The 18671-nt window shown below is 45.0% G+C and overlaps 5 protein-coding genes across 5 annotated transcripts; 3 read left to right on the top strand and 2 right to left on the bottom strand.

Annotated features, from left to right (window-relative positions):
* The first annotated feature begins 441 nt into the window (after nucleotides 1-441).
* On the top strand, nucleotides 442-5824 carry LOC6608215 (serine protease 1). Its single transcript, XM_032716390.1, is given in 3 exon segments — nucleotides 442-790; nucleotides 5031-5186; nucleotides 5189-5824. Coding segments are annotated over 2 exon segments (696 nt in total). The 5' UTR covers nucleotides 442-790; nucleotides 5031-5098; the 3' UTR covers nucleotides 5797-5824.
* Nucleotides 5825-7029: 1205 nt separating this feature from the next.
* Nucleotides 7030-9299, bottom strand: LOC6608216 (phenoloxidase-activating factor 2). Its single transcript, XM_002032924.2, has 3 exons — nucleotides 9197-9299; nucleotides 8282-8753; nucleotides 7030-8215 (listed from the first exon to the last, which is right to left on the bottom strand). The coding sequence occupies exons 2-3, from the start codon at nucleotides 8735-8737 to the stop codon at nucleotides 7337-7339; spliced, it is 1335 nt and encodes a 444-aa protein (XP_002032960.1). The 5' UTR covers nucleotides 8738-8753; nucleotides 9197-9299; the 3' UTR covers nucleotides 7030-7336.
* A 557-nt stretch (nucleotides 9300-9856) lies between these two features.
* Nucleotides 9857-12215, top strand: LOC6608217 (phenoloxidase-activating factor 2). Its single transcript, XM_002032925.2, has 2 exons — nucleotides 9857-10552; nucleotides 11062-12215. Exons 1-2 carry the CDS (start codon nucleotides 10049-10051, stop codon nucleotides 11935-11937), a joined length of 1380 nt encoding a protein of 459 aa, XP_002032961.1. The 5' UTR covers nucleotides 9857-10048; the 3' UTR covers nucleotides 11938-12215.
* Nucleotides 12216-14046: 1831 nt separating this feature from the next.
* On the bottom strand, nucleotides 14047-15157 carry LOC6608218 (CTD nuclear envelope phosphatase 1). The gene has a single exon (XM_002032926.2). The coding sequence runs from the start codon at nucleotides 14978-14980 to the stop codon at nucleotides 14099-14101; it is 882 nt and encodes a 293-aa protein (XP_002032962.1). The 5' UTR covers nucleotides 14981-15157; the 3' UTR covers nucleotides 14047-14098.
* A 23-nt stretch (nucleotides 15158-15180) lies between these two features.
* Nucleotides 15181-17758, top strand: LOC6608219 (mitochondrial sodium/calcium exchanger protein). The gene is made up of 7 exons (XM_032715042.1): nucleotides 15181-15553; nucleotides 15801-16126; nucleotides 16190-16264; nucleotides 16318-16803; nucleotides 16863-17011; nucleotides 17065-17299; nucleotides 17353-17758. The coding sequence occupies exons 1-7, from the start codon at nucleotides 15267-15269 to the stop codon at nucleotides 17646-17648; spliced, it is 1854 nt and encodes a 617-aa protein (XP_032570933.1). The 5' UTR covers nucleotides 15181-15266; the 3' UTR covers nucleotides 17649-17758.
* The last annotated feature ends 913 nt before the right edge of the window (nucleotides 17759-18671 follow it).

Raw genomic sequence — 18671 nt, forward strand, 5'->3', positions numbered from 1 at the left:
ACAGCGCAGTCGCAAAGAGCGAATTTTTCTCTGAGAAAAAAGCTCTTGATAGTTCTGAAACTGTAACTAATTTTAATCAAAACATATCGAACACCCCGAACTCAACTTCCTCACCGGCATTTCCAACATTTGTTTGTTTCCATTCGAAGATTTCCATAGCCGAGCTGGGCGAACATTTGATTGAATTGTTATTGTTACGAGAGTGGGGCACATGCTATTTGTGTTTGTATAGATTTGTACCTGTCCTGGCCCCTCACTTCTCCCCTCTGCCAGGACAGTCTTCTTTTTCGGGCTTTTTTATTGCCATTTGGCAAAGTGCACTTTTCGGGCTGCGGTCCGAGTGTTGTGTGTGTACATATGTGTGTGTGTGTGTGTTTGTGTGCTTGTTTTGTTCAAATAACTAGTACAACGAATGTACGTGAGTGGATTTTCGCAGATAGCAACTTCACCGATGTATTCGAATTCGTATTTGTCTGCATCTGGAATTTTTGGTCGAGCGAATTGGTCTACTTAATGCTTGAGTAGTCCTTGTTTTCCACGTAAACCCAATGCGACCCTGACCTATTTATTTAGCCCATCTATTTCTTTCTATTTCCCCATTCCATTGTGATGGAGTCGACTGAACTGAACTGACTGTTGTTCGAAACTTATTTGCATATTATGTCCTTCACAGGCAGTTACACAATCACACGTGCAGACGTCATGCCCACGTCACTCATCGTTGTGTCATCAGTTGGAAAAGCAAGTGCACAGGAAAAATGAAGGGTTATTTTGTAAATAACCAAATGGCGTAAGTAATCAATATTTAACTTTAAACATAGCTTTGACTGTTCCTATTCATGTTGGGATTATTCGATGATTCATACAAATATGGTTGGCTTTAGGGCTTGAAAACTGCATTCAATATTTTTGTGCTGTGTGCCATTCCCGTTATTTCATCCTTTTGACACGCAGTGATCCATGTCCGTCATTGTGAGTTGGCCAAGTGTCACCGACACTGACCGGCAAATGTCGGGCACAAGCGTTTAATTGACATAATTAGCTGCCTGTCTTCTCGCATTTGTCTGCCGCAAATGGAGTCAGTCTGTTTTGATTACCCAAGCGGTGAAAGTGCTCATATGCGCCAATAGAAAACAACTGACACGCACGTCGAGCTAATGTTACGTTTTGTTTAGTGTTTAATTTATTTAACCTCTCATTTGGAAATCGAACCCTATGAAATATGAATATTTATTCCACAGAAAGGCCTTACCATTTACATGTATCAGAACATTTAGTGAAATCGATATCAAAATTTAATAACGATTTTGAAAATATTTATTGTTATATGAGTTCAAAAATGAAAAGCTTGTGCTGAAACTATAAATAAGCAAGATTATTGAAAATTTCTATCTGTATTGTATGTATGTATGATCTAGACATCCTTTTTAACTAGGCATATAGTAAAGTGTTCAAGGATATATAAGATCTTTTTTGGTTTTTCCAAAAATTAGAACAGGTATCTTAGGTTTTATTTCGGCACTATGCATTTCTTTGGTAGTAGTCTGCTGGGTCTTCCAGCTTTAAGAGTTGGCTTTGAGCGCACCTGCAGCAGGATTGGTGGAGTGAAACATTTTCCCGGCATGTTGTCGACATTTTTATGGCTGCCACGTTTGCTTACTGTCCCGGTCCGTATCCTTCTCCTTTCGCCTGCCAGCCATTTGGCTGCCCAATTAAAAGTTTTAGCACATTTTCACTTGAAAATAATTGTCGGTGAACGTAATTCATGTCCGAGACACAATTGCGATAAAGGAGCGCAGCAGCGCAGGACCCAGGACTCACAAACAACAAGCGGAGGGGAACAGGAGCAGCAAATGTGGCCAAGTGCACCATCGCCAATAAAGAGAAAGGATGGCAGGAGATAGCCGAAAGTATTTAGGGCTGGTCCTACTTTGTAGTTGCTAGCTGTTGCATACTTATGTGCGCTAATGCCGGAACACTTCAACTAACTGCCCAATTTCGGAGCTTTCAGGCAAGAAAACTATGCGCATCTGAAGTTCCAGTGGATTGCAGTCAGAGGAACTAGTCAGGACTAGTTAGGCTAAGTGTGTGCTGAAAAGGGAAAGTCTAAGAATCATCAGGATCTTCTAATCGCAAGTGAGGAAGAAATTTAAGTCTACTGTCATATTATCAAAAGCAACAAAGTTATATTCCTTCCAATTATTTGGTTTCAATTTTCTTATGGCAGATGATATAGTGTGATATAGTGGTCAGATCCGCCCGTTCCGATCTATATACTAAATAGTTTTGTCAAAGTTACATGCAGATAAAACTGAGAGAAACGGAAAGGCGGGCTGTAGAACTGTTGATACTAATTAATAATATATATACTTTATAAGATCGCAAATATTATCTTCATTCTCTTATCTTATCTGTTTGCAATCTTGTGTCTGAATTCAATATACCTGATTCATGAGTATAAATATACGGAAAATGTCCTCCTTTTGTTTTACTCTTAAAGCTTTACATATTTTTCATTAGCTTAAAGAACAAAGGTAAATATATAAATTAATTCCTTTAAACATCGTCAAAACAATTTACATAATGGTGTGACGTTTAACCACCTCATTATGTACATATTTAACAGTTAAAAATGTTTAACCTTAAAAGGAAAATGACATTTTATGAACAATGGAAAACATCATTAAAGCGAAACTACACCAATCATGGCGGAAAAGCGAGGTCGAGTTGAAGGGTCGCCGGTTATTTGGCCAGTTCCCAGCGAAAGCCATAAATAACAGCTCACTGCCATTTGGCAGGGACAAAATGAAAATTTTCAATTAAGTTAAAGGCCACTGTCGATAGCTAGCCAATGTCATTAGCAGGTGGAGGAGCCGGAGTTTTAGCACGGGCAGCCAGGCTACAGGACATAAATTAAAATCGAAGCCAGGGCAATTTAATGTCCATTCAATGGCAGTCCGTGGCAGGCAGGTGGCCATAAAATGACATAAAACGGCACATTTCGGTGTTTAAATAATGCTAGAAATTGCATTTAGAATCTATCTGCCTTTGGCAGATGGGGATTGGAGTATACTGATCGCCGCAACTAATTGACAATTCAAAATGTTTTGCGATGTCGAGTGGAGCTGGCGTGCCGGTCATAAAGTTAATAAGCAATTTGCATAACAAATTGTCTAAAACGCTGACAACATGTCGCACAGAATGGAATGGCCGAATGTGAATCCGAATGGGACCGGAGTGCAACTCTGGTGGGCTAATTTCGCAGGCTCCACGTTGCGTATACGCAGTGTTGCCCGTGGAGTGGGCATGCATTTAATTGTTTCCAACCGCACAATCCCCGTCCCAGTCCCAGTCCCTCCGGTCATGGCATTCGTGCACTTCGGATTTTTGCAAATGTGCATGAACGTAATTTATTCTCGGGCTGTTAATTAGCGCGACAACATTCCAGCGACCGAGTCGGTCGGTTAATTAATCGACTAATGGAGTACCTTTTGGCCTGATCTTTGGATGGCTCAAAGCCATTATCGGGGATTTATATCTTTTCAATTTACGCCTTCTAGCCGAGTTATGATTATGACACGATGACGAGCCTATTAGGTTTTACGAAATGAACTACAGTTGGATATTCATAACATATTTCAAAGTTTCTTCAAGTTAATTAATAGAAACTGTATGTTAATGCCTTTTATCAGAAATCTCAGAGAATGTAACTTCTTTGTGGCATATAAAGTGACAAAGCAGTATCCAAATAGGAAACACCAGAAGTCGGCATAGTGATGATCATAAGTAAGCTTTGTGACTCTAATACCATTTATCTCAATAGCTTGGAACTTCCCTTCCCAATTTGCTCGCTGTGCCTTCCGGGGCTGCAGCCTTAGTTTCAGTTTTCCGGTTCCACATGCGGCTCTTCCGGTACAGGGTATCTGAATAACGCGATTATGGGTGCGTTTAGTGGACCTTCCACGGCAATTAGCCCGTGTCAATTGTTCATGCCGCCGAGTGTGGCGCGTGCGTGGGGCATTAGTGGATGCTTTTTTCTCCCACATCGGAATGACCTGTATGCATAACGCTCAGATATGCATATACGTGCATATATATGCATGTATGTGGCAGGCAACTAGCTAACTGCCATTTGCAGCTGTTTCTATTTCCGTTCACTGGCCACAAAGCAGCAACGCTCCTCAGTCTGTTCGTTCCGTCCGTTTTGTCCGTTTCGGCCGCTCCATTTTCCCCTGGGCACTACATCATTTGTAATTTGATGGCTGGGCTGGGGGACGAGGAGGGGTCGGGGACAAAGGGACAGACAGATGGCAAGGAACTGTGCCTCAAAGTATGCAACACAATTGCGGCCAGGGCCATTATAATTGGACACACACAATGCAACACAATCGCTCAAACACGAACACCGCCCTTTCCATCTCTGCCCATCGAGATGCATTTGCTGTTAGCAGTTGCATTTTGCATTATGCTTTGCTATAATTAAATGATTATCAATTTGGCAAATATTTGATTGTGCCCTGCTTGCGCAAGGAAAGCTAACAAGCGTAAATTGATCTCAGCCAGCACAAGTAAATGACCAGAGCTCCAGTCAAAGGTATCAGGGCTTTTTTTCGATGAGGGAAAAGGAATATCGTACCATTATAAACGAATTCTCTTTAATATTGTCATTTTTATTCATTTAGGTACCATCTCTGAAGGGTTTAAATTGTCATGGTTCCTCCCACTGTTAGTTTGTATTATATTCTTCTATAATTGAAATGAAATTTGATTAATTGATAAGAAGTGGATAGCTATGTGTTTAAAATATTTGACTAGCAATGGAAAGGATAATTTATAAAGCTGCAAACTCTAGTGATTGCTTATCTAATCCCCCTTGGAGTTTCTACAAAATTCAAAATAACCTAGATTTATGAGTGCGAATAAAAAATAGCCTTTCGCTGAGTTCCGATAAGGTTGCCATATAAAGAGGTTGCTTGGGCCGTCGCTGGCCAGTTGTTCTTTGACCAACATGAAGCTCTTTGTTTTCCTAGCCTGTCTGGCTGTCGCCTCTGCCGGAGTGGTGCCCTCCGAGTCCGCCAGGGCTGTCCCAGTGAAGGACATGCCCCGCGCCGGCAAGATCGAGGGTCGCATTACCAATGGATACCCGGCCTACGAGGGCAAGATTCCCTACATTGTGGGACTGAGCTTCACCACACCTGGGTCCTGACCGCAGCCCACTGCACGAACAGCGCCAACCATGTGCTCATCTACTTCGGAGCCAGCTTCCGGCACGAGGCCCAGTACACCCACTGGGTGAGCCGCAGCGACATGATCCAGCACCCCGACTGGAACGACTTCCTGAACAACGACATCGCCCTGATCCGCATTCCCCACGTGGACTTCTGGAACTTGGTCAACAAGGTGGAGCTGCCCAGCTACAACGATCGCTACAACAGCTTTTCCGGCTGGTGGGCAGTGGCCTCTGGATGGGGTCTGACCGACAACAACAGCGGCATGTCCAACTACCTGAACAGCGTCGATGTCCAGATCATGGACAACAACGACTGCCGCAACTACTACGGTGGCAACTACGTCATCGACAACACCATCTGCATCAACACCGACGGCGGTAAGTCCTCCTGCAGCGGTGACTCCGGCGGTCCCTTGGTCCTGCACGATACCAACCGCATCGTGGGCATCGTATCCTTCGGCAGCGGAGAGGGCTGTACCGCCGGCCGCCCCGCCGGATTCACTCGTGTCACCGGATACCTGGACTGGATCCGCGACCACACCGGCATTGTCTACCAAGAACTGTGATTTAATAAAGCCATCATATAAAAAACTATTTAATTTCTTCTGTTTGCATATACTCAAGGTGTTGTCTAAGTGGTCTTGTTAAAGTTAAATAAGTGGGTTCCAAACAGAACAGGAAGCAAAAGGTGTAAAGTCAGTACTTGATAAGCAGCCCAGGCCCTCAGCGAGGGGTTGAATTGGATTCTTATATTGGTATATTAAATAGTTTTGGTTCTTAAGTAATAAGCAATGAATACTTCCAAAGATAGATAGGCCACAGAAACTGCAGCAATTTCCTGGCAAAATGCAATAGTTACTTTTGAAAACAACAAAATCAGTACAAAACGCGAGGGCCGTAAAAGTGCCTAATAAATTACGCGAACGTTAAACAAAGCAAAAACTGTTTAAACAATTTACTTGAGAAATGAGTTTGTGGACCGGCTCCTGGCTGGGGAATCGAGTGCCACGATGTGGAGTGGAGGAGAGGAGGAAGGAGCTCCAGGCGGAACAGCAGGCAGCCCGAAAATCAATTCGCTACATCGCCGTTTGCTCGGCCCAGCGTGTAATTTCTCAATTTTTGGCGATTCAATGCGTTGTTTCTCATTTCCCCCATTCCATGAGTCGCTTCCTGGTTAATTTGGTTCCATAGCCGCGATGGTGAAGTGGAGCACGGCGTATGGGGGTGTCAAATGGGGGATAGTCCACATAGCCATCTGCCATGGCTCCACTATTTATAAGCTGTCGGCATGAAGACGCTGTGCTCCTTGGCTCGAATATCCCAGTGCCGCTCCTTTGTTCAAGGATTGCAATAAATCCACTGACTTGGAGGTACCTCCGAGTTAAGTGCCTGGATGGAAAACTATCCCGGCGTTTAAGTTCAAGCTGGCACGGATAAATGGCGGATATAGAAGACCGACGATGGCAGATAATGTTTGTAAATGATAAGAGCTTTAAAGAGTTTCTCAGGCAGGGGGTTATTGCCCTTATCGCAGTAACAATCCAATATTTAAGTAAAGATAACTTGGTAAAAGTAATTAATCATGGTAGTCAACATCCAATACAAAATCCAATATTAAATGTTATTCATTATACGAGTTTATGTGTACAATGTGAATAACACTCGTTTGGCGACCAGCAAATCCTTATTTTTATTGAATGAAACCAGATATTGTAGTAAAGTTGAGTCACTCGACTATCAGATACGAAATAGGTAAATAGGTTAGGAAAAGATAGTGCGGTAGAAATGAAAACGTGCGATTAAATTAAATCTTTGACATGTATTTGCTAAATGAAGAATATTAGTTACCTAGAAAAAAACTACCATATCACAACAGAATTTTGTAATGTCTTTTATATATCGATGAAAACCGGCAATACGAGTGAGTAATAAAATCTAAAAATATTAAAAGAATTTGTAAATTTTTGACGACTATTCTGGGATTAAAAAGAAGGGAGTGATCTCGTTCACCACAAAGTATCCATGTTTAAATATACATATGTCGACCGCTGACTTACACATATCGAGTTTTGTTTTATTTGGTTAAATTTAAAATATTAAATGAGCTTATTGCGCCTGCAGCACGATTCCAAGTCCTCTGATCTTCTCGTCAATCCAGCCGCGCAGATGGGGCACGTTGACGTACACGGCCGGAATGTCTTCCACGGCGCACTCGACGCCCCAGGACACGATGCCCACCAGCTGGTACCGATCCATTTCGCCAGGCATTTGGCAGAAGAGCGGTGAGCCGCCGTCGCCCTTGCAGGTGTCCTTGCCAGGATCTCCACCGGCGCAGATGAAACTCGGTCGCAGCCGGAAGCGAGCCTCTAGCCGTGTGTTCCGAAGCTTCGCCTGACACTCTTCCCGCTCCACCAGTGGCAGGTTGATCCGCTTGAGCACATGCTCCAGCTTGTCGCTGCCCGCCTCCTTGGTGCCCCAACCAGTGGCGTAACAGGTGACCGAGAGCAGCTGGTTGGTCAATTCCGGAGATTCTGAAGGCGGCAAGCACAGCGGCTGAATGTGAGGAGCCAGTCGGATGGGCTCGTCCAGGAGCAACAATGCTATGTCGTTGTACAACGAGTTCGGATCGAATTCGGAGTGCATGATGATCTCCTTAATACGGCTGCCCTGGTGCGGATAGGGCTCGTTCAGGCTGTTCAGATCCCAGTCGCCAGCTCTGGCCACCAAGGTGTCCACCGTCTCGTTGACCAGATTGTGCGAAGTGGTAACTACCAACTGCGGATGGATGAGAGTGCCGCCGCACAGAAACTCTTGGCGGCCAGTGAAGATGCCCACCATCCAAGGAAACTCTCCGAATATGGAGACGTCCTCCGAGTAGGGGAACTTGTCGTTGTCGGGGATCAGACCCTTTGGATTGCTATAGCCGCAGTTCTTGTACTTAAAGTTCGCCTGCTTCACCAAGTACGGACTTTCGCTATCATCCACCTGGAAAAGGGTTAACGGGTTAGTATGGATAAATAAGGGTACTTGTATCAATGATCTTGGGCTGACCTTTTGATCCACGGCGCAACAGCGGTACAAGGACTTGCTGCACTGAATCGGGCTGATCCTCGGATTGATCAGGCTGATCCCCGAGTCGTTGATGATATTGTCGCGGCACAGCTTCCTGGGCACACACTCCATGTTCTGGCCGCAGCTCTCGTTCGGCGGCGGTTCCAGAACACTGGATACCTTGTTTCGAATCGTTGAGGGCACGGTTGTGGTCCTCTCAGCCACCCATCTGTCATAGCTGTCCAGCTGGGCCTTCTCGCAGCAGACCCTTTGGGTGCCGCAGATGCGGGAGCTGCGTGGCCTAATTCCCCTGCGACCGGAATCATCCGAGTCTTCGCAACGCTTCACAGAGGTGCACCGTTCGTCCGAGAGGCACATCGCCGAAATCGTGTCCTGGCCCTTCGCGAAGGCACAAAGGGACACCAGGAGGAAGACCGCTGAGATCAGCCAGCTCATCTTCGTAGGTGGGAAACTGGCGGAGCAAGAAGATGTGAGAGAACACTAGAGATAAGTAAAACCTTAATCTCAAATAATGCACAATTGGGGTTATCGACATCGTTGGAATGAATACTTGTGCACTCGTGATTAAATTTTAAAAACAAATCAATCATAAGAGCACAGACCTTGTACAATACACTTCTTTTATATTTAAAAGATTTATCACTGAAAAAAAAACGCATTAATTGGAATAGTTAATAGTTATAGTCAATTTTAATTAATATAGTTTTCACAAACACTTCACATCAATGTTTTCAAACGAAACTGCAATAAATTCTATTAAATATGTGTAAGTCAGTGCATTTGACTACATTTTATTGTAATGGTTTTATTATCAATGGTTGCCCTCGTCGATATATAGTATACGTTACAACTAAAGTATGCGGATATGTAGGAGTATATACTGGCTATATATACCTATGTGCTAGTGCAGTTTAAAGCAAAGACAACACCGATTGAAAACAATCTCGTAGCTACCGACTCGCGATGTCGACTGATCAAGTAGAGTTGAAATCGAAGCATTTATAGAACCTGCTCGGAAGATTCTTGGAATCTTAGTTCGAAAGAGCACGTAAGAGAGAAAGGCTTATAAAGAAGTGAAGAGGGGTGGGTTTTCCCATCCCCATCTGGGCCCACAGCTGTAGTAGTCCACCAGGATAACAGATCCACCTAAACTGCTTTCTATAAATAGATACTTCCAAACACTTTGTTATTTTTCGGGAAAATCCAATGATATTGAGTTTTCCCCACATACAAGTATATTCATTTACATATAAAATTTATTGAACATATGAGATATACATAAGCTAATTACTCAACATATTCATATTTAAATGTAAAGGCATCACCGATGCCAACCCTGTAGCATATGTTTCACAAAGACGACTGATCGCCTATAGTTGAGCTCAAGATATATATAGTTAGAACCGGCTTTCCGGATTCTGAGAAGTAAAGTGCTGCCGATCGGAAGAGAATTGAATTTGTTGAGCGAAGTCGTTGGGGAGCAATTAGTAGATTTTACTAATCTCCGGAGATTCAGAGGCTCTCTCCCGTAATATCGCAGATCTCTGCGAGGGCAGAGTCAGTCGAAAACGCGTCGCGGCTCTTGAAAGTAATACAAAGTGAATTGCGCATTGATCCGGCTGAAATCGTAGGGGTTATTCGGATTCCAAACAAATTCCCAGCGATTGTGTGTGCTGTTTATTGTTTGGCTCACTGTTGAACTGTGTGAACGAGTGTGGTTTTCCCATATCAATTCCGATCGTCGCCATGAATGTGGAGCAGGTGTTGCTGATCAGTCTGGCACTGATCTCCCTCGCACCGGCGAGCATCTCGATCCGCACCTGCGGGAGCCACGAGGTCTGCGTTAGCAAGAAGAAGTGCGACGAGACGGATGATTCCGGCAAGGGGAAGCTGGTCAAGCGCATATTGGACAACAGCTGCGGCCGCGACTTGGAGTGCTGCGATAGGGAGCAGTTGGAGAACTTCGAGGCCTATCAGGCCGAGATCGAGTACCGGAATCAGCGACGGAAAAATCTGTGGGACCCCCTGGATAACCCCCTTGAAGCCGCAGCGAAACCAAACCGCGTGGGCGCCAAGGAGGACGAGCCGGTCTACAAAAGTTGTGGCGTCCAGCGGGAGTGTGTCCCGCGGCACCTCTGCTCCACCGGAGTGGTCAACGAGGATGGGCGGTACATCATCAAGCCGCGCATAAACGAGGAGAGCAACTTCGGCTGCCGGGTCGTGGAGGAGTGCTGTCCGTTGGGCGATCAGGTAAGAAATCAAATCAGATCATATATTACAATCGTTTGAAATATTTTCTTGTTAGCTAGTGTAAGTTTGAATATGACAGCTTGTTGTTGTGGTTTGATTATAGAGGAAAGTAAGGTCAATTCAGCCGTCTAGTACAATTTCCAGTCACAATTCATAAAAATAGCTATTGATTGTGCTAAAGAACTGCTCGACTTATCCGCACTGCGATGTTTTTATTCAACTCGTATTTAATCATTTAAATTAGGCTTGTTTGTGTCGGTTGATATATTGTTGACATTGATTAATTTGTGTATAAAATTCGGTTTTTGGAAAAATGGTAATGTAAAATGTATTCAACGGGAAAAAGTTGATTATATACGTATTATCTACAGATTGTCTTGTTTTTGCTGGTGGTACCTCATAAAATAATCGAGACGGAGTTTCCAAAACAATTTGTGTCTTAATTTAAAATACAAAAGTTAATTTTTTCGACAATTTTCCATTAATGCTTATATATAAATTTCTTCCAGATAAAGGAGGGTCGCAATTCCATCCAGCGTAACGCAAAGGATTTTCTGCTGAAGGGATGCGGCTATAGCAATCCGAAGGGGCTCTACTACCAACTGAATGGGTACAACAATGGCGAGTCCGTCTTCGCCGAGTTCCCCTGGATGGTGGCGCTGATGGACATGGAGGGCAACTTCGTCTGCGGCGGCGCCCTCATCCACCCGCAGCTGGTGCTGACCAGTGCCCACAACGTGCTCAACCGGAGTGAGGACTCGCTGCTGGTTCGAGCTGGCGACTGGGACCTTAACAGCCAGACAGAGCTGCATCCCTACCAGATGCGGGCCATCAGCGAGCTGCATCGCCACGAGATCTTCAACAACCTGACCCTATACAACGACATTGCTCTGGTGGTGCTGGAGCGACCGTTCCAGGTGGCGCCGCACATACAGCCCATCTGCCTGCCGCCGCCGGAGACGCCCCAAATGGAGGTTGAGTTGCGGAGTGCAAGCTGCTTGGCCACTGGCTGGGGGCTCAGGTACAGCACGTCCCGCACCATGGAAAACCTGCTAAAGCGCATCGAGCTGCCGGCGGTGGACCACGAGTCCTGCCAACGGCTGTTGCGGCGCACTGTCCTGGGGCGTCGCTACAACCTACATCCCAGCTTCACTTGTGCCGGCGGCGTGAAGGGCAAGGACACCTGCATGGGCGATGGCGGCTCCCCGTTGTTTTGCACTTTGCCTGGTCAGAAGGATCGCTACCAGCTGGTGGGCCTCGTGTCCTGGGGCATCGAATGTGCCGAGAAGGATGTGCCTGCGGCCTACACGAATGTGGCCTATTTGAGGAACTGGATCGATGAGCAGGTGACGAAGAGCGGGTTCCCATCAATAGAGGGCTTTTAGGTTACGTACACAGCTAGCTTGTAAATCAATCTCAAATAATCTTACTTAAATGAATTGCAGATGTGTGAATGATGCAATTCATAAATTCATAATTTTGTCCCACTTCCTAATTTCAATTTCAAAAGTATTAGCTTTTGGCTAAATTACTCTACATGGCGAAATTGAAATATAATCTTATCTATATCTCTGCTTCAGCAACACTTGCATAATTGTAAGAGATAAGTCTTATAATCATAATTTCACATTATTTCACTGTTCTAGAACATACGTAAAAGTTCTTAAAAATGCTTTGTGTTTTTCTCATGGAAAAGTTATCTGCGCTGTAAAGTTTGACATCTTACTTTGATCACCATTGTTAGCCCTTTTTGCCAAACGGTTTTAAATTACCCAATTCGTCCTTACAAATACGCTGTCAGTGAATAGTCGGTCGTTTAAGCCACATTGAGTGGTGGAATTGGAATGGAAATTTATGGCGGAGCAGGTGAAAGTTCTCCCGCCATTCGATGCAAGATTTATGTGCAGCTTAAGCCGCCGATTTGATTGCAGGAGGTCCTTCAAGCCGCTTAGTTTTCGGCTTGGGGGCAAAATGAATTCACTTACTTGCCGGCATCTATTCGTCTGCTGCCTCGGCGTATCAATTTGCATTGTTAATTGCTCTGGGGCGCAGTTGAAAAACCACAGCGAACAATCAACTACTTCCCGTGACTCACAGTCAATTAGAATGGACTACATATAAATTACAACGGCATCTTTGGGTTGTTTATTTTGACAGTGGCTTAAAAGCTGCACAGCTTCATTTGCAACGCAAAAAGTTAATTAGTGAGTCACTTTTTCTCAATTTGCAAGCTACCACATTTTCCGGCTAATAAGCAAATTAGGCAAGGCAAACAAGAAATCCGTTGGGATAGCAAGGAAATGCAGACAAAAGGCCAGCACCGACTATAGCCATTTTGTAAAATATACCCAATGCTGGAAGGACTGCTCTAATATTTCAAAGCAAAAAAGTAGTAAGTAAGTAGTAAGTAACAATTTAAGATCTGCCACGGAAATCGTTTTAAAGTTTGCTCTGGACCTACGGCAAATTCACACTAGACGAAGCATACAAAATTCAGATATCGGTAGCTAACTGAGTCACTGACTGGCTGACTGATTGCTCATACGCACCGTTGACTGCCACTGAAACTGTGCTGTGCCGCCTGCTCCTGCGCCCAGCTATCTGCTGGATTTCAATAACCAACTCTGCCGAAGCCCGTGGCTCATGGATTTCGGATAGTTTTGCCTGCCTGCCTGCCAGCTGAAATATTTTATGGAGCTACAAATCAAAATTTGCCGGGCACACGTACACATAAATCAGCCTGGGCCAGAATGAATCTCTTTGATCCCCAAAAAAATAGGAGAAACAAAATTATCATGGGACTCGGGTGGCCATTTGACAATTTGCAGCAAAACTGAAATATTATCTAAACATTTCGGACTGTCGTGCCCCGCAAATGTGTGCATTAAAATTGCAGCCTCGTGTGCGCAATAATTAAGAATTCAATTTAAAGTTTTGCAACTTTCCCCCACAACAGGAGGTAGCAGGGCAGCAGGCGGTAGGATATGGCATCAGGTGGCTCAGAGTTGTGGCTGCCACTGTGGCCGTGTAAAGTCAAAAAGCCGCAACATCATTACGCTTCTGCATTTGCATGCAGCCTGAGTCCTGAGTTCCCGGAACTTCTGCTCACACACGGAAATCGCAAAAAAGGCAACCGGGCCAACCTGGCGTATGAGCAATGAAATGCATCTGCTCCGAGGTTGGCCCATATGTGCCTGCCTTCGCCCGTGTCTCGAATGGCCTGACTTGATTAAAGGATAAACAGCCTGCACTTAGCCTGGACCGTAAGGAGTAGGGTTCCTAATTTGAATACACAGCCATGATTAAAATAATAAAGCATAATTTAGACAGAAGTGTTTCAAATTTGTTCAAACTTACTTATGTTTTGTTTCATTCATATTCATATATTTATATTTTTATGTGATTAAATCCTTGTTATATAGTATCCATTATCCATTGCACGTTGTGTAGAATAAGTAATAATTAAAACATTGGTACAAATATTCATTGTTTCAGGAATTTCATGCTATTTTTTTATTCTAACAATGCAGGCTACAGTGAATTCGTTTAATGATGTGATGAAATGGTAGATCGGTTATGGTAATGGCGCATAACGCGCCGACCGAGAATGGAGCGAACGTCCTTGGTGAAGCGCAGGGCATCGAGGAAGGGCAGCATCTTCAGCAGCTCCGTGTCGTCGGGGTCGTAGATGAAGGTCTTAATGGGAACAGCGTTGTCGGGAAAGTCGCGGTACGCGTACGGCGAGTTGTCGATGATTAAAACGCCGCTCATGTCAGGGCTGACCAATGTCAGGTCCTTGGAGACCAATGGCGAGGAGGCTCGGCAGTGCTGGCGATAGAAGCGGCGAGTAATCAATCCTCGCCCCGCGTCCAATTGGTCCACAACCTGGGCGGCATAAGCCTCCAGGCTGGCCGTGTAGATCACCAGGTCGTACCACTTGGACACGAAGTCCAGGAACTCGTCAACATGCGGCCGCTTGAAGACCCGGAAAACGATAGGTTCCGTCCCGTCGATGGAAATATTGAGCACATAGTCCGGTCGTGCGTTTTCGGGCAACTGGCTGCATCCCACGTTATCGTGGGTATCCGGATCTAGGTAACATGAGTGCACCAGGGTCTCATCCAGGTCCAGGACCAGGGTCTTCCGGCCAACGACGGACAGTCTGTGGGCCATGTCCGGGGATATGGACACTTCCCGGTAGCTAAGCCCCAGATACGTGCGTAGGATCGTAAATGCCTTCTCCGCCACACGGGCCAGCAGGCGTCTAATATAGGTGCCCAGGTCGCTGGCGAGCAGGATCAACACGAGCCGCCGGCGATCGGAGCTCGAACGCGATCTCTGGAGATTGCTGACCACAGCGACGGCAAACTGACCGGATGGAGCGAGCTTGTCTAAATCAGCAGACTGTGCGGGCAGCTGACTGACCATTTTGCACCCGAGTCCTTTCAAATTCAATGCAAAGGCTAGAGGAGTCGGCTCGCTGTCTTACATTATATCCCCTCCTTACATTGGAGTCAATTTAAGAGTTTTGCTGGTGTATTGGGCCGAAAGGGAAGTGTCAGTAGACGCAGGGCTGACAGGGATCCCCGAGAACTCTACCCTTAAATGTTACTCATTGACAGTTCTACATAGTAGACCTTTGAAGCAATGGAGACCCCGACAATCGTGCCAGTTATTTTCTAGATTTCGTTTCGTTCACACACACAACACTGCAATGGCAGCCGAAGACAGCTATGTGCCCAATGCCTTCGATGCGGAGTTCGACAACTTCTGGGACACGGTCAGCTGCTACGCGGCCAACACGTTTCCCTTCGAGGAACGGTGTGCCTTTGTGGCGAAAGCCAAGGACTGCAATAGGAGCACCAATGTGCTGCCCTACATGAGGATCATGGCCTGCGACCTGAACTGCGTAAACGAATTCGAGCAGGTCATCTTCCTCACTCTGTTCATGGGTCTCTGCTACGAGATACTTGTTCTGCTGATCCACGTTTGCAACAAATAGTAAGTACACACTTCCAATGACAATAGTTGAACCTATGATAGAAAAGAGTCATTCCCTGGGGAGTGGTACTTGGATAAATATTTTAAATAGCTGACATGTAACGCGAATTGGTTTCTGGTACATTTATAAGAACATAGTCATGAATTCAAAAGTGTTCCAAATTAAAAAGATTATTTTATTCCATGTACTACCGATTATACATCTAAGTATTTCACTTCCCATCTTAATATGATTGTGTACCTTCAGCTACAGTCCTGCTCTGAAGGCCGTGTCGCGGTTCCTCCGTATGAACGAGCACGTGGCGGGCGTGACCTTGTTGGCCTTTGGGAACAGCTCCGCCGACCTATTCTCCAACCTGGCCAGTGTGAATGCGAATGTGCCCGTGTTTGCCAATAGTTTGGCCGCCGCCCTCTTTGTGTCCATGGTTTCAGGAGGCCTGATCTGCTACATGAGTCCTTTCAAGATGAACGCATACGAAAGTGTTCGGGACATTTTGTTTCTTATCTTTGGATCTATGCTCCTTCAGTACTTCCTGGCCAGCAGTGCACATGTATCCGAAACGTCATTCATAGGCAAGCTTTTCGCTTTGGAAGAAATCCTAATTTTTAATAATGGTTCTCCTTCCTCAACCTTAGTTATGTTTCTTGTATACATTTTTTACATATTAGTGAATGTCGTTGATGTGTACCTCATTCGGAGGGCGTTAAAGAGTAAGTGCTTAAGTTATTTGCTTAAAAGAAAGATTGTACTTGTTATTTTCCAGCAACAAATGCACAGATCGATGCCCTTTTGGTGGGAGAAATGACTCCGGAAAAGAGAAAGCGGCTAAGTGAATTGGAGAGAAACCAGGCGATCTACTCCCGTGACATGGAAGTGGAGATTTTTGAAAGGACCAATTCGGGTCCCAACATCAACAAAATAAGGTACACCACCTTGAGAATGGGCCGCAGCACTCGCATAAGCATCGATAAGAATTCCACGCGGAATGTATTGCACAACAGAGCGCTGGGAAGGAACTGGGGACTCTTCAAGGACCTCTTCAGAGCCTTGAGGCCAATTAACCGTGAAAAGTGGCGGAAAGGAAACATAATCAAGCGTGCCTTTATGTTGACCAAAATTCCGGCTGTAATCTTATGCTGCATCTACATACCTCTGGTGGACTACGAGTTGGACAAACATGGCTGGAACAAGCTTCTGAATTGCATTCAAGTAATGCTGAATCCGGCAATGTCCATTATGGCCATTAAAGGTGCGTTCGTTAGGGTTATTGTTGCTCAAGAGCATTAGAAGCTAATCTTCTTCCCATAGCTTTGCTCAGCTCTAGGGGCAACTCGCTGTGGTACGTTGCCATGGCCGAGGAATCCATTTATGCTGTGTATTCCCTGCCTATAACCATGCCGATAGCAGTCTTTATGTTTATCCAATCTCGAACCGATGTGCCACCATTTTACCATTCGGTGAGTTACAGGTTACAAGTTGCATTAGGTTAATGTAAGTTTCGAATTCACAGGTGTTTACTGTTATGAATCTGACTGGGTCCATGTTTATGATCTTCATTTGTGCCACGGAAATAGACAAGGTACTGGAAGTCATTGGCCACATCCTCAAGGTGGAGGACGACTTTATGGGCGCAACGGTGAAGGCTTGTACAGGAAGTCTGGGTCCGCTAATTGCCAACGTGGCGATGGCCTTGCACGGATATCCCAAGATGGCCTACGCCTCAGCCATTGGAGGACCCTTCTTTAGTGAGTATTGTGTGTGCCAATTGGAACATTCTTAATAAGTTTTGAAATCACAGCCGTTGTCATGTCCGCCAGCACTGTGATGCATGTCAAGAATCTAGTTGGCCTCCCGGTCTCGGAAGCTAACCAAACGGGCAATTACGGCTTAAATGCATTCATTTTTTTAAACCTGGGTCTGTTTTCCACTCTTCTATGGTCCACGACGCTTGGATTTTTCGCCAGGCGCTCCGTGGGCATATTTTCCATCGTGTTTTACTGCATTTACCTGCTTTTTGCTATCCTAATTCATAGAAAAATCATACATTCGTTTTCTTCGGACCTGCCAGTCACGGCAGCTTTTGGCGATATCTAGGGAAAAAGGGTTTTCTATGGAAATATACAAATTCTATGTACCTAATTCAACATATATATAAAAATATACATTTACCCACCCTTGGTTTCAGTAATGACAAAATTAATTTCCCTGCTATGGTAATTTCACCTATGAAAGCAGTTATCGAGCGGCATCTTCATCATAACAGCTCAATTAACGTAATGCAGTTGGTCAGTTGGATTGCGTATACGCCGTGTTGGCTTCAAACTGCCGCTCTTCTCACCTTTGCGATGACAATGGGGTTAAGTCAAATGTGAGTCGGCGCTAATTGGAGGAAAGCCGCAGACACGAAGGCAAGACTCCTGGCAGCCAATTCATTAGCCCACAACAAGTGCCCACAGCCACGGCCAGCGGATTAGTAGACATGGGCGGAAAGTGACCTGGAATGGCTACAGTGACAACTACAAGGCCAGAAACTGGGCTTCCCTGCCGCTTGACATTAATTAGGGCTTGCACAATTCGCCAGTACAGTTGTAAATGTAACTGTTTCTGCCGGACAACATTGCGTATACGCAACCCGTCCACTGGCTAATTGAGTTATAATGCTAAGCGGCAATTTATGGCTAGCAGTATTAGCGGCTTCCAGGACTCCAGACCATCCCCAGGCATAAATCTTCTCTTCCAAGCTATTTAATATGGCGTGTACTCGCTCCATAAATAAACGTGCCCGGCTGGTCAGAAATATTTTCCATTTAACCAACTGACAACTGCAGCACAAAGTTTTCCAGCGGAAATAGCTAGCTGCAAACTGCAACGTGAAATATGTTTGCCTTCTTCTTGGAATGTTTTTTGCTTATTACGAGAAATGATGAGGTTTTCTCCGTTCCTTGGAAATTTATAAATAGTTTTAGAAAAACTTGAGAACTTTTGCAGAAACGAAAAGTAGCTCAAAAAAACAAGAAATTTTTAATGCCAAATGCAACGTGGAAGAATGATTTGGAAATTATTAACTCGTATAAGCTCACACGTTCCCAAAATACTAGCGAACTTATGGCCATCCAT

Source organism: Drosophila sechellia, chromosome 2R (genome assembly GCF_004382195.2).
Source record: "Drosophila sechellia strain sech25 chromosome 2R, ASM438219v1, whole genome shotgun sequence".
NCBI lineage: Eukaryota > Metazoa > Arthropoda > Insecta > Diptera > Drosophilidae > Drosophila > Drosophila sechellia.